General features: G+C 38.1%; 1 protein-coding gene across 3 annotated transcripts in view; it reads right to left on the bottom strand.

Annotated features, from left to right (window-relative positions):
* Positions 1–25,191, bottom strand: part of LOC149264404 (uncharacterized) — a 33,795-nt gene extending 8,604 nt beyond the window's left edge. Inside the window, exons 1-2 of one of the 3 annotated variants that reach the window (XM_089428110.1) lie at positions 24,537–25,191; positions 24,320–24,409 (exon numbers count right to left, since the gene is read on the bottom strand). Coding sequence is in view for 1 of the 3 variants with exons in the window: in XM_089428103.1 (XP_089284229.1) it covers positions 24,537–24,637 (101 nt within the window). In the remaining 2 variants the exon portion in view is untranslated. Of the gene's footprint in view, positions 1–23,682; positions 23,774–24,319; positions 24,410–24,536 lie in introns of all 3 variants that reach the window. The other 2 variants (XM_089428107.1, XM_089428103.1) reach the window with 2 other exon arrangements.
* Positions 25,192–26,355: the final 1,164 nt, after the last annotated feature.

Raw genomic sequence — 26,355 nt, 5'->3', positions numbered from 1 at the left:
ATTGTCTTATGAACAATAATTACCAATGTTCCACCAAGGTTCCGGGACGAGGGGGCGAGGGAGCAAGGGGGCGCGGGAGCGGCCTATGCAAAAGCTCCCCACCATTTTTTAGGAAACGTGGGGGAGCGTCAGGGTCTTAAAAACTTATAAATATAAAATATAATTTATTAATTGAGTCCACTATGACAATTTGGTTTGAATTGAAAGAGTCAAAACATAATGATAAAAAAAGAAATGAAAAAAAATCCTTTGCTCCTAAAGTTAAAACTGTTTCTATAATCTATTCACTCAACTAATAGTCTAGACTCTAATACCTTCTGCGTTTAGGAAAGAAAAGGATATAATTTAAAATTTTAAACCTATGCTCAATTGTTCTGTAGTCTGCACATAAATGATAAATCTCTCAGCTCTGTCAACGTGTCCTGAATTAGTTACAAACTTTGCTTCAGATCTCTGAAGATGCCACTATTTTCCTCTAAAAGGGAGACCGAGAATCATGACAAGGTCTATTGATAGCAAGTGAATTCAGATGTATAGAAGACCTCGACCATTACAAACTTCCTCTTGCACAGTTTGTATTGAAGATCAGATCCTAAATATGTAAGTGATATGCCCAAAATAATAAAATATCCAAACCTTCAACCTCCTTTAAGGCTTTAAAATTAAAACTAGTAACATAATGACTGGCTGGTAAGTTACATCCCATTGAAATCTTGGTTTATAGAGCTGTGTTTTTAATACGAATGCATTTCATTAATGAAATTGAACAGCTTCCGACAAAAGGCCGTCATATGAAAAGTTTTAACTTAAATATATGCCCTTGGTACTAGTTTAGATTGGTTCTAAATAACAATATCGCGTAAGGATCTGCAGGAGTCTGGAGATTATACAAACAAGCCAGCAAGTATACACAGGTCCCCATCTTTTGTATTGCTAAAACTTTAAGTTACTATAGCGAAGTTCTAGAGCAAGAGAATTTATTTTTCATGGATTCCACAATAGTACTTGCAAAGGGTCATTACAATATATACACATTGAGAAGTTTGGTTGACACTGCTCTGAGACAGACGCTGTGATGATTGCCCAAACTTCATTCACATGCCCAATGATTCGGAAAGGGTTGTTGTATTGTGCAATGATAAAACCTGCAGAATATATTTAAAATCGAGACAAGGTCGTCATATGAAAACCAGTGTGGCCGTAGACAAGGCCGTCATATGAAAACCTGCAGAATATATTTAAAATTTTAAATTTATAAGTGAAACATGGAAACCTGGTTTCTTTCGAGAAAGTTGCATTCATACTGAAATTAAAATATCTTGACACAAGGTTAGTTGGCGTGACTTCTATGTTTCGGATCTCATCACAAGAGTAAAATCAAAATGTCTGAGCAGAGGTGCTCCACGGAACCATGGTGACTCCACGGAAGAACTGATGGCTGGAAGAAAATATCAAAACATGGAACCTCCATCTGTAGATTAGTTACGATAGCATTGTCGCTTAAAAAAAACAGCCGTCAAGACACACCAAAGGGAAACACCCCCTCAGGAAAGGGAAACGTCCCCCTGGCACGTCCCCCTGAGTTTCCTCATTTTTGGGAGCATGGGGAAACATCCCCTACTCGTCCCCAAGTCCTCGGAGCGCGGGGGAGCGAGGAAACTAGACCCCTAGGGGGGGGCGAGTCCCCATGGAACACTGATAATTACACATTTGAAAAAATTTCATCATTAATTTCATTTTTGATTTTTACGATTGAGTAAACATTATTAGATTGATATAAGATATATGAGATATTTTATTGATGTTTGATTACAATTGAGGGCCCCGATATATATACATAGTCAAGGTGTCTTTTCATTAATAGACATGTATTTTCAATAAGACGTTTTTTTTTTCCTTTTTTTCTTAATTACTGATTATTTATATTATATAATAATATATATTATACATTGTTGTCGAGAAGGGAATACCTTTCGCTGTTATATAAAACATCAACACTAAAGTGAGTGATGATGTTATAACATTAACCTGGGACTTGCATCCTATAATGACCTAGAATTCAAACATACAACTAATTGCATCAATTTATGCAATTAATAATCAACTCACAAATTATTCAACTAATTAGCACAGAATTACGAAACCATTAGCAGAGAAGACTTACCTGTGGCAATGACATACCTTGCTGGTGATTTTGGAGTTATAACATTACCCGGATTTTGCTGACTACAACAAAGTTTTGGGGACGACTCTCCGTGCAGTTGCACAAATTCTTTATATAGTTGGCCACCCCCGAGCCCTCAAACAACTACTACTGCTAAGGAATCCTTTGTCTCACAACATTCTCCTCCCGAAAGAATGAATGTTTCTCATCTCCCTTTCCGTCCATTAAATAGAACAAATTGTTCCAAAAATGGAAATGGATTGGAAAGGTATCCACTCGCACACAATCTATGTGTCAACATACCAACTTTTATTTCTGTCTTAAGTTTCACTTAACTCAACATTTTTCTTAATTTAACTCTTGCTTATTTTATTTCTTTTTACTTTTTGTTAACTTTACTTATTCTTACTATTTTTATAGTTTATTTTTATATATATTTATTTAGAACTTCAGTTTATTATTTATTTTTTTATTTATTTACTATTATTATCATTTCTTATTTATTTATTCTTTATTTGTTATTATTATCTTTCTTCATTACATATGTTTTAATTTTTTATATATTAATATGATTATTATTATTATTATTATTATTATTATTATTATTACGGGGTATTACATACTAATCCTCATCTTCAAGGAACTCTTCAAGGAACTTCATCCCGACATTAAGTTTAATCACTTAACTTTTTATTCTTTTATTTATTTATTTGTTACTTCACGTTTACCCTACACCCTCTGCTAAACTAGTATACCAACAGGCATCGAAAGTTACACAACATCGGGGAAACCCCAAGGAACCTCAAGTCCTTTTTCCCAACTTTCGGAACCAGGCATAAAGCCTCATTGGTTTATACCATAGCCCAAGGCTCACCCCAAAGCTTAGACCTCATCTGTGTTGAAATTTTGATGTTCTATGTTGTTACAATCTCTTAAATCAAGAACTTTTTTATGTTGCAAAATAAGTTAAGTAATTGTAGATAGAACATAAACCATATAAACCATATGCACAATGGAAGACAACCAAGAACTCAATGAGACACAGAGAAATTAGGTCAATGACCAAAGCAAAACCCACGAGGGGAAAACCCAACTAGATTTTTCTTCTATTGGAAATCAATTGTTCAGTAGAGATACAAAGTACAATGAGAGAATGAAGAAGTACACCCAAATTTGAAGATGATCTCTGATAGCAGGAGCTGATGCAAACACTGAATCACTTTGGCTCTTCAAGATTTGTTCTTGCTCTTCAAGACTCTCTTTCTCTCTCTCTCAATCTTCCTCTAGACTCTCCAACTCTCTCTTTCTCAAGTTCGAATTATCCTTTCACAAGCACAAGTAAGTGCGTCAAGTGAGGATGAGAGGCACAAATAGATAGGAAGAGCAAGGAGGTCGAATTCATGAGGGAGTAACTCCTATTCCTTGAGGAGTTACATATGCCGAAATAGGAGTGTAACTTGTACCATAAAGGAGAGAAGCGTAACTTATACATTTAGGAGAGAAGTGTAACTTATGCATTAAAGAAGTGTAAGAGTAATCTTTTTATGACGAGTCATTAAAGTGTGTAAGAGTGTAAGAGGTGCATAAGGGCATTAAAGAGAGAAGAATGAATCCATTAAGAGGGAGAGAGTAACATATGCATTAATTGAGGGGAGTTACATATGACATGATTGAGAGACTTGAATTTCTTTTTAATAATAACATAATAATATCATAAAGAGAATAATAGTAATAATAATTATAATATTGATGATTAAGTTAAAAATTAAACAATTGAGATTGATTAAGGACAAGTTAAGTGATTTTCCATCATGTATATATGATTACGAATCGATGGAAGGTAATTTACTATTTTTGGAAAGTCATGGTTGCAAAGAAAGACATGACTTTCTGTTTTTAGAAAGTCACTTTAGAAAGGTCAAAAGTGAAATTCTATGCAAGGAAATTCATCCCATAGTTGTCAATTTTCAACAATCTGCCCCAAGGCAGGCACCCGGCCCAGTACTCCAAGCAGTAGTACTCCGGGCATCTTGAAAGGCTAGCCCAACTCCCTCCACACTCATTAAGGTGCACAGCCCCAGGTATCGAAGTCCTACACACACTTCTGAACTTTGGCATCCCAATCCAATATCAGGCACTCAGTCTCCTGAAGATGGTCCCATAGCCCCTCAAGATGGTCCCATGGCAAAAGAACCATTGGCATATGTAGTGTTGATTGAGTCTGTGCCCAGCCCACATGGTGTTACATATTCTCCCTCACAGGGATGGGCTCCCATGAGATCACCAAATAAACTGGCCCTTTTGGCCCATTTGTGGATTTCTTGTCAATCATCACATCTCAACATGCAACCAATGCATTAGTGATAATCATAACATCGTAGAAAATAATCCATATGCCCTATCTAGCATACTAGATCCATCATGAGAATACAACATCATTATCACAACAAAATAAATAAATAAGCACCACATATGTATGACATCATTAGCCTCTCATCGAAACTATGTCCAACTACCACATAACATCACATCGTGAAACATCATCACAACATTATACTTCAACGTTTCCATGTTGACATAAATAAATAATTGAAACCATAAGCTCATACATAGCACCATAAAGTATCAATAAAATGTAAGTAGAGGGTGTATATTTGGCATATAAACAATCCCAGTGATTACACACACTTATGTGAATAGTAGTTAAATCCAACACGCTTTTTTAAATTTCTGGGGAGTATTCTCTCATGGAAGTAGTAAATGGAAATTCGAGAAAAAATCAAGTTTTATACATTAAATGCCCATAAGCCCTAAGGGTTTGAAACTCACTCTAATACCATACGTAACGACCTAGAATTCAAACATACAACTAATTACATCAATTTATGCGATTAATAATCATTCAACACACAAACTATTCAAGTAATTAGCATAGAATTTCGAAACCATTAGTAAAGAAGACTTACATGTGGCGACGACATACCTCACTGGTAATTTCAGAGTTGTAATGCTACCCAGATCTTGCTAACCACAACAAAGTTTTGAGGACAACTCCCCACCCAACCACAAGCGCAACTGCACAGATTCTTTCTACAGCTAGCCACCCCTGAGCCCTCAATCAACTACTACTGCTAGGGAATCCTTTGTCTCACAACATTCTCCTCCCGAAAGAGTGAATGCTTCTCATTTCCCTTTTCGTCCATTAAATGGAAGAAACTATTCCAAAAAATGGAAGGGGATTGGAAAGGGATCCACATGCACACAATACATGTGTCAACATGCCAACTTTTATTTATTTGTCTTAAGTTTTAGTTAACTCTACATTTTTCTTAATTTAACTCTTGCTTATTTTATTCCTTTTTACTTTTTGTTAACTTTACTTATTCTTACTATTTTTATAGTTTATTTTTATATGTATTTATTTAAAACTTCAGTTTCTCATTTCTTTACTATTATTATCTTTCTTTCTTTATCTATTATTTATTTGCTATTATTATATTTTCTTTATTATTTATTGTTTTATTTATTTATATATTAATATTATTTCATTTATTATTTTTAATATCATTAATACGGGGCATTACACATCCCAAAGCCATCTTTCCATGGTTGAAACTTGAAAAAGCTTTTGATGTGAGTAATGGCTTATAAACCATCTCTTTCTGCAATTGCTATGCATGTAGGATTATTCCCAACATACAAACACACCATTAAAACAAGAGTGCTTACCGTAAAATGACATTATCGTGGATGACAAAGCACTAACAACATTATGGTGTTTAAAGTTTCATTTGAATAGCTTTAGCTTAAAGTTTCATTTGAATAGCTTTAGCATAAGAGTAGGAAGGATATTCCAGTGGGGTTTGTAACGTAAGGCAGATGGGAACTATTTTTAAACAAAGCTTTCATTTTGGTAAAAGATTTATGACACGCATTTCTCTATACCTTCATGAATCCAATTATCATGTACATCCCATACATAAATCCACAAGCCAGAGAGAAACCACAATGCACGTCGCCAAAACCACTAGTTATGTTAACACCGAGGTGATGAAGGATGCTGTAACATCAACCTGGGGGACTTGCATTCCAAAGCCAGTTTCCACGGTTGACAAAGTTTTTGGTTTATGGGTATTGCCTTATAAACCACCTTGGTTTTGTAATTGCTATGCATATGGTATTATTCATGACACAGATCCAACACACACATGGACAATTAGAATGAGAGTATTAATATGAATGACATTAAGGTAGATAATAAAGTGCTTTGTAGCTGATTTGAATTTGTGATCGGTTTCATTTGAGTAGATTTAACAAAAAGGTGGGAAGAATATTCAGTGGGGTTTGTAATTAAGGCAGATGGGCACTAACCATGGATCGTGACTAAAGCTTTCACTTTGGTAAGAGATTTGTGACAAACATTTATCTATACATTCATGAATCCATTGATCAAATTCGTGACTTACGAACCCATAAGAGATAATTTACCTAGTGTTACGATAGATTAGCTCACCATTAAGAAAAAATGCTACAACTTTGTAAAGAATCGGAGAAAAAACTGAGAAAGAAAAAGAGTAGAAGAAAGATTAATAATATAGGAATGCAAGGTACTCTGCTTTCATATAAGCGAAGTCTGTACCCAGCAATCATTTGGACGAAAATCAGAGAATCAAGATCAAATCACAAAAAAGGTATTTTAGAGAAGTCTCTTTACTGATAAATAGAATGAAACATTTTTTACAACAGACACTAAGGATATACTAAAAAAGAGATTATAACATACAGGTCAATCCCTACAGTCATCATAAGTTCAGTGATAATAGATAGGAGGCTATCCCTATCCATTTCCAAGTTGACTTTTCTTATGTTATGATGGCCAGTTAGGATGCAAGGTAAAGGTGTATGCGGAAAATGTTAAACTTCAAAGTACAATATTTTTTGCATCTATATGAGCGGGTAATTTTGAAACTCCAATCGTTGAAAATATTTGGATAAATCAACTTAAATTTCTATAATTGCAGATGACATTTTCAAACCAATGGAAAGAAGTCAAACTGCAAGTGATCATACATCTAACATAAAAGATTGTATCTCCCAGATAAGATAGCTTGCTGATAAGGAAAAGACAAAATGGCATGCTACTAGTCACGAAATGAGGGGGAAACAAACTCCATTCTCAAAAAAATTGTAATAACAAACTCCGTTCTCAAAAAAATTGTAATATGTTTCAGGAATCAAAACAATTACAACCCCATAACTGAAAAAGATGTGGAGCATATTATTGAATATTTGCAAGGCATGACTCCCATCAAGAACTTAAAGCAGCTCTGTAAGTGTCCTAGTTAACAAGATTGAGAAAAAAAAATCTTAGATTCTATCACTCACAGCAAAAGTCTAGACCAATCAACTAGGAGGATAAGAAAGAAGGCTACTTGCAAATGTGTGTACCCTAGAGACTCTTGAATAAATTTACTGTTAATATTGACATCTTATCGATTCTTATGTTGGATTGGGCACATCATATAAAAGTACAAACTACACAGACAAGAGAAAAAGTGCACTTGAAGTAAAAACGCGTCCAAAGTAAATACAGAAAGCTAGAAAGAGACTTTGCATGCAGGAATCTCTACAAAAAGTGGAAATTTCACCTCTCAGTATTACACATAAGTTATAACCATAAAAGTACCTCAATATACACAATTTCTTATAAACTCTTGACAAACAACCTGATCAACATTAATCAAAAGGACTGACAAATTATTAGGAAAAATGTTTCCAGAAACTGAAACAAATAATTTGATCTGTTCCATTTTTAGCATATTGGAAAACTGATTATGGTTATTAGAACATCATACATTTTTGTTATCGAATGAGATTTATCCTCCTGCATTGAGCAAACCATATTTTTTCTTTCCAAGGAAAACCTTGTGGAAAAACCCAAGGGATGCTTCCTCACATTCATGGACGACATCCCTAGTAAATCCATTAGCATCAACTATTATGTCCAATCCAACCTAGGGGGATTTGAATTGGGCACCTACCAGCACAGAACCAGCCAAAATCCCAGCAACATTGGCAACCACTGACAACTGGTTGAGCTAACCCCCAGGGAAATAAATTTTGTTAACCCATTGACCAATAAATGTTTGAAAATGTCACTTCCCTCCCTTAAGCTCGTAAGTAAATGTGAGATTGCTGGTATCTTGCCAATCAGCCCACGAGGGTTAAACATATCACAAGTGGGATTTGAACCTAGGTGGGTAGTATAACAACTTCTCCCCTTAACCACCTAAGCTAGACCCAATTGATCAATGAGAAAACCAATTTTACTTAAGGCATGTCAATAATAAGAGGAGAAAGACCTAACAGATATTATAAAGAAATGTTGGCTATTGCTCATGCCAGGAAAATGAGAGAGAATATTAGTTAGGAACAAGTGTGAAGTTCATGGCGATCATGACAGTCTTGCAGTCTTTTATATATCAGTGAAACTTGCATTCACTGAAAGAAAAACAGATTGGCAATGTACAATCCCATGACTTTCACATTATGTACTAGAGATGGAACTATTTATCTGTTAGTGATTATCCTCGATAATGTGAAATATTTTATGATTTTTACAGCAGCATTGAATGAGTAACAGCTCTAACATCTCAAAAGCTCTTTAGAGAGAAAATCATGTTCTAGATACCAACAATTACTTGCAGAAGGCATATGACACTCTGAGGGCCCTCAAAGACTTAGCTCTTCCTTAAAATACATTGAAAATTGAAACAAGGATCTACACCAATATGAGACAGAGTTTCCAGAAAGGGTATAGGTTGATGTATCCTACATGAAGTTGCCCTTGAAGTCAGGAATACAGGAAATTTAGCTCATTTTTTAGGAAGTATGGGAGTTATTAGCAGAGTGGGTATCTTGCTTATGTGTTCGAATTTCCCCTCTGATCTGTAGCTGAATGTTAGTTTTGCCGTGCTAATTTCATTTACAGATTTAAAAACACATGCTTGTCTATTGCTTCATGTGCAGGGTTCTATTATGTTGTTTGTGATTGGAAACAGGGAAATTTTATGTCAAATTTTATGTGAAATCATGAGCAGAATATCATGAAAGTAAAGTGCTTAACAGCAGCAAGCAAATGAACAGCAAACCGTCAAGAAAAACACTCAACACAGTGTTTTCATAAAGGAGTTCACCCCTCCTGAGCTACATCTCCTTGGTCCAGCGCTTCTGTATTTGCTCAAAAACACAAAAAGTACAGTTTACAATGCTCCTGAGGCTCCTGAAATCTGCTTCAATGGAATCAGAGCATCCCAAAACCCCTAAGTTGACTCTCCAAACTCTGCAAATGGAGTCTGGACCATAGTTGTTCTGGGCATGACCTCCTCCCTGGTGGCCCTAGGCTTCATAAAACTTCAATGTGGAAAAATCACATATAGAAGTGTCCCATTGCTCCTAAAACCTGAACCAATGAGTTCAGAATGTCGCAATCATCTAGGACTGACTATTCATTTTTCAAAATTGGTCGAAAATTGAGCAATCTATGGCTTTCTCCAGTTTGGCCTAGAAAACCTCCGCTAAAACTGGAAAGACTCTAGTTAAGTCCGCCAAGTTTGGTGGCAGGCCCGAATTTGGTGGCTCCGCCATAAATCCCGCCGAATTAGACTCAGAGTTAAATAGAGTTAAGTTGGGTTAATTAGTGGTAATCCGGATTAGTTAAGCGCTAATCCAAAGTTAACACAAATACCGCGCGATTTTCCTGCTAACCATTGGAGCTGACTATTTTGGGTGGACACATGTCGCATGGTAGCATTAAATGTTAATTGTTCGCCGGTCCAACTAACCATAACCACAAACCGATTGCGTAACCGTTGTTGCGATCACATGTCATGCACTTAACTGTCGTGGTTTGGAGCCGCCGGTGATTTCGTAACATTAACCGCGTGGTAATGGGTGTTATCAAATGGGGAGGGCTGGCCCTCCCTAACCGCCAACCCAAAAAATTTAAAAACTTAAATATGCACGGAAAGCTTATGGGTTAAGAACCAATGGTGTGGTAGAGTGGTAAGGCGCATGGCTAGTGGAGGGGAGGTCGCGAGGTCGAACCCCGGTGCCTCCAACAAAATTTTGATATACCACTGTAGGGGCACGTGGTAGCCTCCGGGCTTGCCACGTGTCACCTTCTGATTGGACCAACTCAACACCAATTGCCCAATGCAGCGCTGCCACTTGTCAACATATGACAGGTCCACTTGTACAGGAATATTCCAAGGAATATTTCAAAGAATATTTCAAGGAATATTCTCCTTACTAACTGGGCTGTACGAATGCCCAGTGAACCTTTTTTTCAAAATTTTGCATGTTTGGTGAAACGGTCAACGGGCTCTAACTTCATCATACGAGCTCCATTTTGAACGAAACGAGTTGCGTTGGGATCGTTTTGACGAGACGAACGCAATCGTTCAGGTTTCGCACGGTTCTGAGCACTTTGATTTTTGAGCTATTTCTTGCCCCTAATCCAGATTCTGATCACTCCTTCCCACTAACAGGCTTTTGGACCCACAAAAGTTGGTTATCTAATGAAAGTTGAATACTCTTCTCCTTCCTGAGTTCTATCAACTGATTATACTTGAAAAGTCTCCATGACAACCACTTGGGTACACTAACATGCCTTGCATTGCAAATGGCTATGTCCCTCAACCACTGTTCTCCTTTTGCTATTGACCCAATCCAACACTTGTTGGACACTTTCTGGCTGCAAAATACCTTTGTTGTACCACATCGATCCCTCGGTGCTTGGAACACTGATACAATTTGATAGCCTTCCCATTGAGAATCTTGGTGTCAACACATACAATGGCTGCAAATTTTTGGCATTTCGTCTACTTTCGCTTCTTGCCTCTGTCATCCTCCAGTTCAACATGCTGCTCATGTCATGATTTGAGAATGAAGGTTGAGCATGAGCATCTTGCTCAATAATGGACCTTCCAAAATCCTACAACATCTTGTCACAAGAAACACCATTAAATGGAAAAACACATTATGCAAGAAATGCAAATCAACGACCTCTTCTTTTGCTCCTTCAAAGCAATAATTGTCACATCATGAACATCACCATGTACTCTTGCATCTCGGTGTACAAATCATCGACTTAACACAAATCGACAAACATCATCGACTAAACATAAGTCGACAAGATATGCTTCTTCAAATGTTAAGTTTAGGTATGTTCTATGCTTAGAGCAATTTATTTCAATTTTCAGAGTTAGCTCAATAGCTTTTCCAGATTAGCAATCACATCAGCATTAAAGTAAACTACAAATAGAACATAAACATAAATCGCAGAAGACAAGCCAAGACAAGAGGACACAAGATGTGGCGTTAGCCAAGGAAAAACCCCAATGTGGGGAAACCCTTGATCAATTCTTCTTATATGTTCTTCAATAGTTCAGCAAAGAGAGAGAGAGAGATAGTACATTTACAACAGAAGTCAACACTTTGACTTATCTAGATAAGAACATAGATCATCTCTAAAAAGATGAAATCAGTGGAAGACATGCTGCTTCAACTGATTCTCCAAGGTGACTCCTTCACCTATCATCGTGTTGCATCTCATCATCATGCTGCAGCCATCATCATAATCCTGGACCTCATGACTGGTGTACCTAATGTTGCATTGCGGTCCCATGTGCCATGGTTGAATCATGTTGTCATACTACATGTCTCATGTGCTTGCAACGCCATGCCCATGCTGTCCACACTTGCCACGTTGCACCATGCTTGTTGTTGTCCATGCTTGCTGCTGTCATGTCACAGTTGTTGTCCCACTTTGCTGCCATGTCATATCACAGCTGCTGTCCCACTTTGCTACCATGTCATATCACAACTGTTGTACAATGTCTGTTGTCCTATGTCATAGGGTTGTCCCATCATAGTTGTTGTCCCAACATAGTTGCTATACCTTGTTGTTGTCCTATGTGACTTTGCAGCACTATGTAGCCTGCTTGTCCATGCATCTTAGCAGCACCATGTAGCCCAGCTGTCGATTTACTTTGCTGCACTAGTTTGCAGCTCCATGTAACCTTAGCACTGTTGTACTAGTTGCCTTGCTAGCTGAGCAACACCATGTACCCGTGTTGCCATGTGTTGTTTCACCACGCTGCACTACCACACTGCATCACTAGATAGGGCATCACCCTACAGCCCTTATCTTCCATACAAATCAGCAAGGCAGCCTTCTAAAGACTGCTGTTAAGCAAGGGAATAACCCTCCATACCTACGTTATTTCTTTAGGCCTTGTTTAACTGCGATTAAGGCCACGCTGTCCCTTCAGTTCCTTCACGCTGTCTAGGGCAGCCTCCACGCTATCCTTCTGGTCCTTCAAATTGCGGCTAAGGTCACGTTGTCCCTTCAACCCCTTTATGTTGTCTAGGGCAGCCTCCACGTTGTTCCTTTGACCTCTTATATTGCGGCTATAACTCCATTGTTCCTTGCCCTAATCTGCCCAACATTATGCACTTGGAACAGCCCTTACTTACCACATTGTGACCTACAGCAAACCCTCACTGCGGCCCATAAACTTGACTGCATTATGGTTGAATTAGATCAGCATTTAGGGCTGGATTAGACCAGCGTTTAGGGCAGCCTTCAAATTTGCGTTAGGGCACCCTTTAGTTTGCGTCTAGGGCTGCCTTCCATCTGCGTCTAGGGCTGCCTCTTTTCCTCCATACGTCTAGGGCTTCCACTCCTAGATTTCTCTTCCACTAAAACCCAAGACAAGTGGAGAGAGAAATCAAGATAGAAGTGTGTGTGAGAAATGACTCTCAAGTCATCTCCTTTTATATTAAAACGTTGAGCAAATGTGGGGTTTATTTGGTTGCTGGCCGACCTTGACGAATTGTCTTATAACACAAATAAATTCATAACTCCATGAATACTTATCGGAATCGGATGATCTTTAGATCAATCCTACACCTCTCAATGAGAGGAATCCAAGAAAGATATCAGTGGTCATAAATAAGATGACCCACATGGAGTTTGGCCCTAGTTGCCAATTTTAACACTCCCTCTCAACTAAGGAGAACTCCATCTGTTGATCCATCTGTCTGATTATACTATCTCTACCATCAGTGCCCTGCACTACTCTGCTCTGCTCTGCTGAACCATGAAGAAGAAGAATTGATCGAGAATGTCTCATACCATTCTCTACTGACCCGAAGTCAGTTTTGTTGATCCCAAATCAATATCACAAGAGAGTGTCAAACCACTCATACTAATCCCAAATCAGTTTCATTGATCCCAGATCAATGGAGGTCATCCTAGCATAGGGAGTATAGTAGATACAACGATGCATCCATCGATAGTACTACTATGGTCCCTAATCCCATTTCCCGGCTCATTGACCAAACGAGAGGTACTTCCCATGAGTCCCAGACTGCATGGGTAGGATGCCTTGACAGGAGAACCATTCATCCTATCCCTAAGTCGACTCGGGGTATCACAGGGGAAGGCTAAGCCATTCACCCTGTACACTGCGCACCATTAGGGGAGGGTGAGTCGCCCTATGGATGCTAGTTGCTCCAATAAGTACCCCAAGCCCCCCGGAGCTCCCAGAGCTCAATGCATGCAACATGCAGGGCCCTCGTAAGAGAGTCTCTCAAGGACTCCAAGTCATTCGGGAAAGTCACAAAGTTGACCTTTCCCTGGGACTTTGACAAAATGTCTACGACCTGTACATCAGTCTCAATGTAATGGAGCCTCCTCGCTCATCGACGTACCATATCCCAGATAAGGTAGTATCTGATGTCTATCTATTGGAGCAATCATAGAATACGGGATTCCTCAACAATCGAATCCCCCCCATTGTTGACACAGAGGATCACGGTGGTATTCATCATGTGTGCAAACAGCTCGCTGAAAAGCTTCCATAACCAGGCAGCTTCACACGAGATCATACTCATAGCTATGTATTCGGTCTCAACGGTGCTTATAGCAACCGACTTTTGCTTCCTGCTCATCCAAGATATCGAATAGAACCCAAAGAGAACCAGCGCTCGGAAGTGCTCTTGTGATCCTCCACACTGCCTGCCCAGTCAGTGTTCGAATAATCATGCAACTTCATATTTCCGGCAATGTATCTCAATCTATGAGAGATTGTGCCCCGAAGATGTCTCAGAAGATCTTTGGCACCAATCTAGTGAGGCTCAACCATATATGAGCTCACCATGCTAACTACAAAAAAATATATCCAGACGGAATTTCACCAAGAACATCAACGCTAGTATGAGTTTGTGAAACTCAGAGGCATTTCCCAAATCTGGTCCGGCATCACTACCATATAACTTCTGAAAGTTAAGATCCTCAAGGTAGTCACGAGCTCGCAATTTACTATTCCACATCCGGAATCCAACTCCCTCTTACTTCTGCAAATGAGAGGGTCTGCACTTGTCATAAATAGGTCGTCCTCAGAAGATGTCAGCATGAGAGTTCTATCATCCACAACCTTCAAGCAATGGTTTGGATCGGCTTCACTCCTAGTGGATCTCAGCTTCATCAGACAACTATCAATCCTCTCATACTAAGCCCGGGGTGTTTTGCTTCAAGCCATAGAGGGCTTTCTTCCACCTGCATACATGAGACTCTCGATCATGAATCTCAAACCCCTCGAGTTGTTCCAAACCTGTGGACCTACTACATAAGGGGAATAGTCCCCTTGTAAGATTTTCCTTCAGTACATCTCAGAAATGTACCTTCATGCTCTTTTTGAATTCAGGCATCCCTGTCACCATCTGACTCACATCGGGTAGGGGCCCATAAAGTAGACCTCCGATGAGATGTGTCAACTGACATGGTCCCTAATGGACCATCCTGCAACTTGATACAAATTGCCAACCCTGAACTCAAAAGCATCTTAGAAAATTTTATTTTTAAACTCGTACCTTTCCATCGATGAATGCCACCCTGTAACCTTTGACTTCCATTGCCGAAATGGACACCAGGTTCTTCTTGCGATCAGGTACATAAAAGAGATTCTGTAAATGAATCGAGTTACCCTTATTCAATTGAGGGGTAACATTCCCTACACCCTTTCCGGAATAGGTGGCATTGGCTCTAAGTATCATCCCACGATTGTTTCCATCTCTACTAAATTAGAGAGAGCACCCTTCTATCTGATGAAGTGCCCTGAAGCACTACACTCAATAAGCCAAATTCCCAAAGAATCGGAAGGAGAGGGCCAATACAAGATAACACTTCTTTATCTTATCAGAAACAACATTTGATTCTTCATACATGGGGTTCCTTGCTTTCTTTGAAGAGTCAGTCGTTTCCTTGATGACCTGCATTACCTGTAATTCCTCCCATCATTGAAGATGTCCCTAGACTGATTGTTATCTTCATCAAGTGATGTGTCCCTACCTCAGACGCTCCTTCACATAATGGCCGAACTTATTACAAGCAAGGCATCTACCTTTCCTTCTACCCTTAGATCCGAACTTCACATTGAAGTGATTTGTAGGCCATCAGAAACTTCCACTACGCCATTCTGATAATATTCTCTGCTTCGACTTCACCCTTGGTGAATTTGAAGAGGGATGAGGAATCCATTGATCCTTTTGTCCTTTCCCAATTGTCTTCGGTGATTGCTCTTTCACTCTTGCCTGGGCTTTGTCTTCACCTCAGCTCTAATACCATGTTAAGTTTAGGTATGTTCTATGCTTAGAGCAATTTATTTCAATTTTCATAGTTAGCTCAATATCTTTTCCAGATTAGCAATCACATCAGCATTAAAGTAAACTGCAGATAGAACATAAACATAAATCGCAGAAGACAAGCCAAAACAAGAGGACACAAGATGTGGCACTAGCCAGGGACAAACCCCAACGTGGGAAACCCTTGATCAATTCTTCTTATATGTTCTTCAATAGTTCAGCAGAGAGAGAGAGAGATAGTACATTTACAATAGAAGTCAACACTCTGACTTATCTAGATAAGAACATAGATCATCTCTAAGAAGATGAGATCAGTTGAAGACATGTTGCTTCAACTGATTCTCCAAGGTGACTCCTTCACCTATCATCGTGTTGCATCTCGTCATCATGTTGCACCTCACCGTGCTACACCATGTTGCACCCATCATCATAATGTTGGACCTCATGACTATTGTACCCAATGCTGCACTGCAGTCCCATGTGCCATGGTTGAATCATGTTGTCATACTGCATGTCTCATGTGCTTGCAGCACCATGCCCATGCTGTCCAAACTTGCCATGCTGCACCATGCTTGTTGTTGTCCATGCTTGTTGTTGTCATGTCACAGTTGTTGTCCCACTTTGTTGCCATGTCATATCACAACTGTTGTACAATGTCTGTTGTCCTATGTCATAGGGTTGTCCCATCACAGTTGTTGTCCCAACATAGTTGCTATACCTTGTTGTTGTCCTATGTGACTTTGCAGCACTATGTAGCCTGCTTGTCCATGCATCTTGGCAGCACCATGTAGCCCAACTGTCTATTTACTTTGTTGCACTAGTTTGCAGCACCATGTAACCTTAGCACTGTTGTACTAGTTGCCTTGCTTGTTGAGCAGCACCATGTACCCTTGCTACCATGTGTTGTTTCACCACGTTGCACTACTACACTACATCACTGGATAGGGCATCACCCTACAGCCCTTATCTTCCATACAAATCAGCAAGGCAGCCTTCTAAAGACTACGGTTAAGCAAGGGAATAACCCTCCATACCTACGCTATTTCTTTAGGCCTTGTTTAACTGCGGTTAAGGCCACGTTGTCTCTTCAGCTCCTTCACGTTGTCTAGGGCAGCCTCCACGTTGTCCTTCTGGTCCTTCAAATTGCGGCTAAGGTCACGCTGTCCCTTCAGCCCCTTTACGTTGTCTAGGGCAGCGTCCACGTCGTTCCTTTGACCTCTTATATTGCGGCTATAACTCCGCTGTACACACAGCTGTTCCTCGGCCTAATCTACCCAGCATTATGCACTTCGAACAGCCCTTACCACGCTGTCACCTACAGCAAACCCTCACTGCAGCCCATAAAATTGACTGCATTAGGGCTGAATTAGATCAGCGTTTAGGGCTGGATTAGACTAGCATTTAGGGCAGCCTTTAGGTCTGCATTAGGGCACCCTTTAGTCTGCGTCTAGGGTTGTCTTCCATCTGTGTCTAGGGTTGCCTTCCATCTGCATCTACGGCTACCTCTTTTCCTCCATACATCTAGGGCTTCCACTCCTAGATTTCTCTTCCACTAACCCAAGACAAGTGGAGAGAGAAATCAAGATAGAAGTGTGTGTGAGAAATGACTCTCAAGTCATCTCCTTTTATACTAAAATGTTGAGCACATGTGGGGTTTATTTGGTTGCTGGCCGACCTTGACGAATTGTCTTATAACACAAATAAATTCATAACTCCATGAATACTTATCGAATCGGATGATCTTTAGATCAATCCTACACCTCTCAATGAGAGGGATCCAAGAAAAATATCAACTGTCATAAATAAGATGACCCACATGGAGTTTGGCCCTAGTTGCCAATTTTAACATCAAACCACTGACTTTCAAGTCAAGTAAATGCACGTATAACAACTTGACGATTCTTTGCATAAACAACAAGAATTTCACATCTCATGCAACAATCCGTCAACATCTCCCTTTCATCTTTGGAGATAAAATCAACTCTTCCAAGTCAATATGACATACATGTGACAACAATCAACACAAGTAGACACTCATGCATGTATCCAAATACAATGAAAATTCTCAAGTTGTCAATCATACATGTTAACAAAGCAATCGACCGATACAAGTCAATCACTCATGCATGTTGCTAGTTTCATTGTTCACACACACAAACTCTCATGTATGTGTACAATTCTTCAACTCTCTCACAAGTACAAACACAAGTACAATAAGCCAAAAAACATTTATGGGTACATAAAGAGCTGAATTGACAAATTTGTTGCAAATGAAGTGAGTAACATACCCCACTTTCACACACCTTCTTGGCGAATATATGCAACATCAAGAATGACTAATTTGTTGCAAATGAAGTGAGTAACATACCCAACTTTCACACACCTTGGAGAATATATGCAACAACAAGAATGACTAATTTGCTGCAAATGAAGTGAGTAACATACCCAACTTTCACACACCTTCTTGGCAAATATATGCAACAACAAGAATGCTTTCAAAAGAAATGCATTCACATACAAACTTGTAACCACAAATTGCCTTCTTTTCTGCATTAAAGTGAGTCAAACAGAACTCCACTTTCAACATCTTGCATCATACAAGTTGCAGCATACTTTCAACAGATAAGTAATGCATTCATAAGGCAAAGAAATGCATTTTTAAGGCCAAGAATTGCATTTGTCAACAAAAGTAATGTAAGCCTTATTTGGATAAGAAATCAAACCACCTCTTACCAAACCATTTCATTGGTGATTCTTGCAGCTGCACATCATCCTGTGAATCATCTTGACCCACATCAATTATGGAATCCTATTTTTCATCTTTGTCAAAGTCTCTCTAAACCTTCTTCAAATGTCGTGGATGAGTTGTTGGATACAAGGTCCAACATTTGTCTATGAGATGACCTTGCTTATGGAAATGAGTGCAAAACGATTGCATCTTCTTTACAACATGGTTTCCATTATCCAATGGTCCTCTAGTTTTCTGTCGCTTTTGCTTTGAAAGTTTCTTGTATGTGGCCATTTTCTTCCAACATCTTGAAACTTTATGGTTATTCAAACCACAAAAAGAACATTTAAATTCTCTGCATTTCTTATGTGAAGATTTACCATGTTTGTCATAATCAAAAGAAACTTGATTAAAGGCAGATTTATACCTTGCACTTTCACCTTTGTCGCCTTCTTAAGGAGGTGAATTTGACGAGGTAGTGGCTCTCTTCGAAATACCAACAATGGTGTTTATAACCTTAGAGATTTCAACATCCTCTTGTTCATTGAAACCATTGTTTGCATGCTTATGAGCATTTTCTTGCAAAGTGGGTATAAAGCATTTGCAGTCCTCATGAACACAAACTTCACAAGTTTGAGGGTATGAACATGTAATGAAATTCCCTCTTGGAACACTTTCATGTGCCTCCTTGGCATTGGAGCATTCTCCATCATGTTGCATAACCAAGACCCAAATACCTAGGCCTTTCCTCAACAACAATTGGCTCAACTATGCCTTGTGCATGTGTGCCTAACCCTTTACCTTCATAGCCCATTTTCATCAACAATTTGGACCCTATTCCTCTAGTATGCCTTTCAAAAGCACCAAAACATTCATTTTGAGAGGAAACTGAAGATAAACTTGAATTGCATACCTCATGTTCATGCATATACTTGGTTAGGGTTTCCTTGGCATCATGGAGTAAAATCTCCATCTCATGCATCTTTTCAAGAAGCTCTTGCTTCTCCTCCTTCATGGCCATCAACTCCTCTTGAAGTATAGTGTTCTCCTTCCTATCTTCAATCATCTCTTGCACCATATCTCTCATGATGAAAAACTCCTGCAACATCTCTTCATCAAAGAATCTTGCTAAGGAAGAGAGATTAGAGACATCACTTGTTGAAGCTGCCATCACATAAACTTGCACACTGTTAATTCTCCTTGCACAAATCTCAAGCAATCAAGCAAATAAACCTTTGCTCTGATACCAACTTGATCTGTAGTTGAATGTTAGTTTTGTTGTGCTAATTTCATTTACAGATTTAAAAACACATGCTTGTCTATTGCTTCATGTGCAGGGTTCTATTAAGCTGTTTGTGATTGGAAACAGGTAAATTTTATGTGAAATCACCAGCAGAATATCATGAGAGTAAAGTGTTGAACCGCAACAAGCAAATGAATAGCAAACCATCAAGAAAAACACTCAACACAAGGTTTTCATAAAGGAGTTCACCCCTCCTGGGCCATATCTCCTTGGTCCAGCTTCCATGGCTTGGGCTTCTGTATTTTCTCAAAAACACAAAAAATACAGTTTGCAATGGCTCCTGAGGCTCCTGAAATCTGCTTCAATGGACTCAGAGCATCCCAAAACCCCTAAGTTGACTCTCTAAACTCTGCAAATGGACCATAGCTGTTCTGGGCATGACCTCCTCCCTGGTGGCCCTAGGCTTCATAAAACTTCAATGTGGAAAAATCACATACAGAAGTATCCCATTGCTCCTAAAACCTGCACCAATGAGTTCAGAATGTCGAAATCATCTAGGAATGACTATTCATTTTTCAAAATTGGTCGAAAATTGAGCAATCTATGGCTTTCTCCAGTTTGACCTAGAAAACCTCTGCTAAAATTGGAAAGACTCCAATTAAGTCCACCAAGTTTGGTGGCAGGCCCAAATTTGGTGGCTCCGCCATAAATCTTACCGAATTAAACTCAGAGTTAATTAGATTTAAGTTGGGTTAATTAGCGGTAATCCGGATTAGTTAAGTGCTAATCCAAAGTTAACGCAAATACCGCACAGTTTTCCTGCTAACCGTTGGAGCTTACTGTTTTGGGTGGACACATGTCGCATGGTGGCATTAAATGTTAACTGTATGTCGGTCCAACTAACCATAACCACAAACCATTTGCATAACCGTTGCTGCAATCACATGTCATGCGCTAAACTATCATGCTTTGGAGCCGCCGGCGGTTTCGTAACATTAACCGCGTGGTAATGGGTGTGATCACATGGGGAGGGTTGGCCTGCGGGCTGGCCCTCCCTAACCGCCAACCCAAAACATTTAAAAACTTATATATGCGTAGAAAGCTTATGGGTTAAGAACCAATGGTGTGGGTAGAGTGGTAAGGCGCACGGCTAGTGGAGGGGAGGTCGAACCCCGGCGCCTCCAACAAAATTTTGATATACCACTGTAGGGGCATGTGGCAGCCTCCGGCCTTGCCACGTGTTGCCTTCTGATTAGACCAACTCAACACCAATTGCCCAATGCAGCGTTGCCACTTGTCAACATATGACACATCCACTTGTACAAGAATATTCCAAGGAATATTCTAGGGAATATTTCAAAGAATATTCTAGGGAATATTCTCCTCGCTGATTGGGTTGTACGGATGCCCAATCAACCTTTTTTTTTTAATTTTGCATGTTTGGTGAAACAGTTAGCGGGCTCTAACTTCTTCATACGAGCTCCATTTTGAACAAAACGAGTTGCATTGGGATCGTTTTGACGAGACGGATGCGATCGTTCAGGTTTCGCACGATTCCGAGCACTTGATTTTTGAGCTATTTCTTGCCCCTAATCCAGATTCCGATCACCCTCAACTCAAAATTTCACAATGTTTTTCAGGTTTCTCCCTTGAAAGAGAGATTAAGACCTCACACATCACAAACAGCATCACCACTTTTCAATGAGAGAGGCATGTTCATATGTAAACCTATAATGTTGAAACTTGAATGAACCCAAAGACGAGAAAATAATATGATAAGCCACACTAAACCAGAATACTTCCTTTTGTTGAAGTAGTTACCCGCTTAAGGTGCAACCCTGGGGACCGAAAAAACATCTTATTAGCCCCTCATCATCACAGTATGCAGAATACTTTGAGTCAAAGGCTATCAAAACGTACAACATGGAATGAAGTTTTGACTAGTATATATGGGAGAATAGAAAGCCTAAAAGAAATTCGAGATCTAAATGAGGAATAAACTAAACATAATTGGGCCTCAAGTATAAAAGCACCAACGGAACACAGATAGAATGGGTAATTAAAGATATTCCTGTATTGTCTAAAGATTATTTGCAGCAACGCAGCTCACAACAGAATTAAATAGAAATTTAAGATTTACACTCTGATTGTCTTTGCCCCTGCTTATCTACAGACTGGAAATATTGTCTTTGCTTAGCTTTCCTGGTCTTTTCAAATTTCAAATTCTGTGTAGCTGTTTATTCCCTTATTCCAGATCTGGTTGTTGTAACACATGCTTTCTACAAGCCGACAAGATGGAACTACATGCCTTCTTTATGCTCAGGACGTAGTACCTGGTATTTACTATTGTCTTCTCTTCAAATATGTTTGTCTATTTTAAGCTGAACAAGGCACTTTCTCTTTCGAATCATTCATGGAATGAATCCATAACGTGCATAGGACATCACTAGGGAAGAAGTAATTTGTGGAAGATCTTAGGTTTTCACAAACTGATAATCACTGCTACAGAGTATATCCACTGGATTTGTTGCAGTCTAGTAGGATATCCACGCAATTATAATGACGAAAGCAGACTCCGGAGTCTATGGAAGCATGTTAAATGACTGTTCTACTTGTTATTTTTCATGTAGAAGCAGTGGCCTTAACCACTTTCGATAGAAGCATGTCTTTGATGGAAAATGTACAGCAAAGAGATAATCTGAGAACTAAAGATATTCTTCCATTACTGCTTCCTTTTGTAAATGAGATATCATTCTCCAACATGACTTCCCCAATAGTAATGCACATAAATCTGCCATCACCTTGGTGTTAAAAGTCTGATATTTGGCATTGTGATAAGCTACTCGTAGGAGAGGCGTTTCTAATTGATTAACTTGGTACTCTGGCTTCAATTTATTATATTCATCCTGCCTAATAACCATAATTCCAGAATCCACATTCATCCATGTCTTCCAGTATGGGCCACATTGACAAATTAGGGTAATTTAAGTTGGATCTTAATGCCATATTTTATCCTTGGCAACTGCAGTCTGCCATACTAATATGTGTCAAAATACTTAACATATCTCAATTCTGCATTTTTTTTTGAAGTACCTTTCAGGGCACGTTAAAGAAATTATTGGCTCGGATTTTATTTCAGTACAAAATAAGAAGTTAACTTAAAACTTTACTCAATTTAGCTAGTTTTCATTATTGATAGTCAGTGACCTTAAGATAGATAAAAAAAAATTAATATAAATTAACTTGAAAACTGTTTTCATTATTGATAGTCAGTGACCTTAAGATAGATAAAAAAATTTAATATAAATTAACTTGAAAACTATTAAGAGCTTTGTTTTATATATATATATATATATTTCCAAGGTAAGAAATCAGCTTCTCTCTGAGCCTGAGGGCTAGAGTGAGGTTGTTGGTACCAGGCCAGCCCACAAGTATACTCACTTAAGAGTTCACAGAACAATAAAGCCATTACAACAATATTTATCAAAGCATTATAGCTCATCATGTCACAAGCGAAAATTTGAACTTGGGTGGGGAAGATAACAGTCATTCCTCCCAACCACCCGAAATAACCCATATATATATAAAACCGGTTTTGATAGTCAGGTTAACCTAATTTCTTTTCTTTAAATCGGGTCATCAGGCACTTTAACATGGCATCTAGAAAGGTAGGAATTGCCCTCTTTTAGGGGCATACGGAGGTGGTCTAATGGGCATTTGCTATTCAACCTTTACTCTTTGCTTTTGAAGAAGCATTGGGTCACCAAGATCATTACGAGTGAAATTGTAAACAAATAGATTGTAATAAACAAAAATTTGCAAGTGTTAGATGCATACCTCCCAAGATATGGTGAGAACACAGGTGCCCCTTGAGCATAAAGTGTGCCCCTTGAGCATAAAGTTAAGTTTGAACCCTGGGCTTTGTCAACTAAAAATCAAAGTCTGTCAGGAAATGTAAAAAACCTAAGACCACTTCAGACAAGTGTAATAATTTAAGTGTTGGAGGAGTTTTCTTGTTTAGACTATAATTTCGGAAATTACTGAACTATGCATTCTCTTGACCTCCTTCTCGAGTTACTTTAACTTTCTAACAAAGATATAACAAGTGCAGATGGTCCTCAGTAAATTCTTTCAATCTAAAAATTTCGACAAGCGTCTTGTATCAAAAACACAGACCCGAGAAACCTTCTTCTCTGAGAATTTATGAGCCTTGGTTTTGATTTAAAAAATAAACGTGCTTACATCCACAAGTACAAAATAAGGTATAGAGCAAAATCTACTTTCTCAGGCAATTTTATTCGAGGAGATAGTTTATCCTAAGCTCTATAATAAATCAAAATCTATTTTATATTAAATTTACAATTTTATCACAAATCTCTATTATAAATTTGTACTCCATAATATTCCCATCTCCGATTTTGTCACAAATTTTTATTATAAATATATGCTCATTATTGGGAATACAAAGACACACCCATTCAGACACACAGCTTTGGAGTCGCCATTTGCTTAAGAGCACATATCTCTAACTTCTATTTAGTTGTGTGCTCGTTCAAAAGTTGTCCTGTGCTCGTTTCAAAAGTTGTCCAGAATGCAATGCAGTAGCATCAGCTTCTGTTTAATGTCTCATACAAAGTGCATAATGAACATAAAAATTCATCAGATGGCACAAAGTAGAATAGGAGAAATACCTGAATATCTCCTGTATCAGGCTTCCCCTCAAGGGATGGTGGCTGTCACTATGCCATGCTCTCCTGATACACTCATAAGGCCTGGGTCCTGGCCTTGGCATTCTCTAGAATGACGGTTCCCTAATTGCAATGGCCCAATTGCACCAAGAAACTCGATCTGAATCTACCCAATAATCCTACCAGAGCTTGGAGTCCCCTATATGGGATGCAGCATTCCAGATACCAATTACCAGAACTGTACTTTGTCCAGATTACCAACAAAAAGCTGTCAATTGGGTTTTGTCAGAAGCGCTATTCGAAGAGACCCAAATGAACAAAGATTGAAAGAATGGAGCGGCGTTTGTGGGTTCAATTTGCTTCGGGCCAAAAACCTGATGGTATACAAAGCTTTTGCACATTGTTCCCCATCTCTCTCTGCATATCACATCCGAATGACATGACATTCTATGCAATCAGACTACATGTGGAGGAGCTTCCTTTCATTATGAAGTACAGCCTTCCATGAAACCCACGGCCCCATTATCTTTCTTTTGATTCTCTCTTCACATCTATTGCTCTCATGGTGGGACAACTTCTTTCATGTTTCCATTATTTGTCCCCTCAGGATCTTTTCACTGAAGAGTGGACCAAATCTTACTCAGTGCCATACTACTATGATGAGATTTCATTGACATTAGTGTTTACTCTCATCCACTTTACTTTGTCCCATTCAATGTTCGGAAGTCCTTTACTATACTAAAATCTCCTCCCTCTTTTTTAAATACTTTCTTACAATCTCCTCTTAATATTGAGTTCACATGCTCGATTTCAGTTATTTATCTCCATTTACATAGTGTATATTACTTAAATCATTAATATTATTTTTTTCAATAAAACAATTTTAATATTTTTGTAATTTTGCCACTTTAAAAGGTCAAACGTTTCCTGGTATAACAAAAGATAGATAATTTATGAAAAATGTTTATTTGGTTTTTTTTATTAGAAAAATTTGGGTAGAAACTACATTATATGTGTTCAGTCTACGTTTTTTGAACCATTCAGTGAGGTTCATATCAAGACTAAGATAAGATAAGAGTCTTATCCAGGCATAAGAATCAATAATGAAAGTGATAAAGAACAATCATTCAAACGTTTAGAATATAACGTTTATATATTGACTAAAAATTAATAAAAAATTGTTTATACTAACATTTAAAAATATAAATTAAATAAATAAATAACTAATTGTTCTAAAAAATAATAATAAAATAAGAATTAAAAAGAATTATATTATTAAAAGCAAACATAACCATAACAATAGAATCATAAAAACAAAATTAAATACAAATATAAAAAGAATAGAATAAAGTCAAGAAATAAAAATTAACGAAAACATTAAAAATATATAAAAATCAAATAACTCTAAAGTATTTTAAAGAAAACTAGACTAGTAAACCATGAGAGGAATTGGACTAAATATATATTAATGAATAAATTATCAAATTTCCAAAAATTAAAAAATAAATGGTAGTAAATAAATAAATATTAAAATTAAAATTAAAAAGATACTAAATTAAACTAATACTTTAGAAAATTATCAATAATTTTACAGAGAAAATAATAAAACTAAAAAATTCAATGAAAATCATAATAAATAGAGAAAATTAGAAAAATATAATAAAAATAAAAATAAAAATAAATAACAATTGTGATTAAGAGGATAATAATAATAATTAATAAAAGAATAAAGATAATTAGGAAGAGTCAAACCAAAAGAAAGGCAAGGACCAAAAACCTTAAGCCCTTGAGAAGGAAGGAGGGGGATCCAACCCCTATTGAT

Source organism: Pinus tabuliformis, chromosome 6 (genome assembly GCF_031772625.1).
Source record: "Pinus tabuliformis cultivar Carrire ecotype Pingquan chromosome 6, CPIR1, whole genome shotgun sequence".
NCBI classification, from domain to species: domain Eukaryota; kingdom Viridiplantae; phylum Streptophyta; class Pinopsida; order Pinales; family Pinaceae; genus Pinus; species Pinus tabuliformis.
Note: the sequence above shows the minus strand (reverse complement) of the source record. Positions and strands in the feature narration are given on the sequence as shown.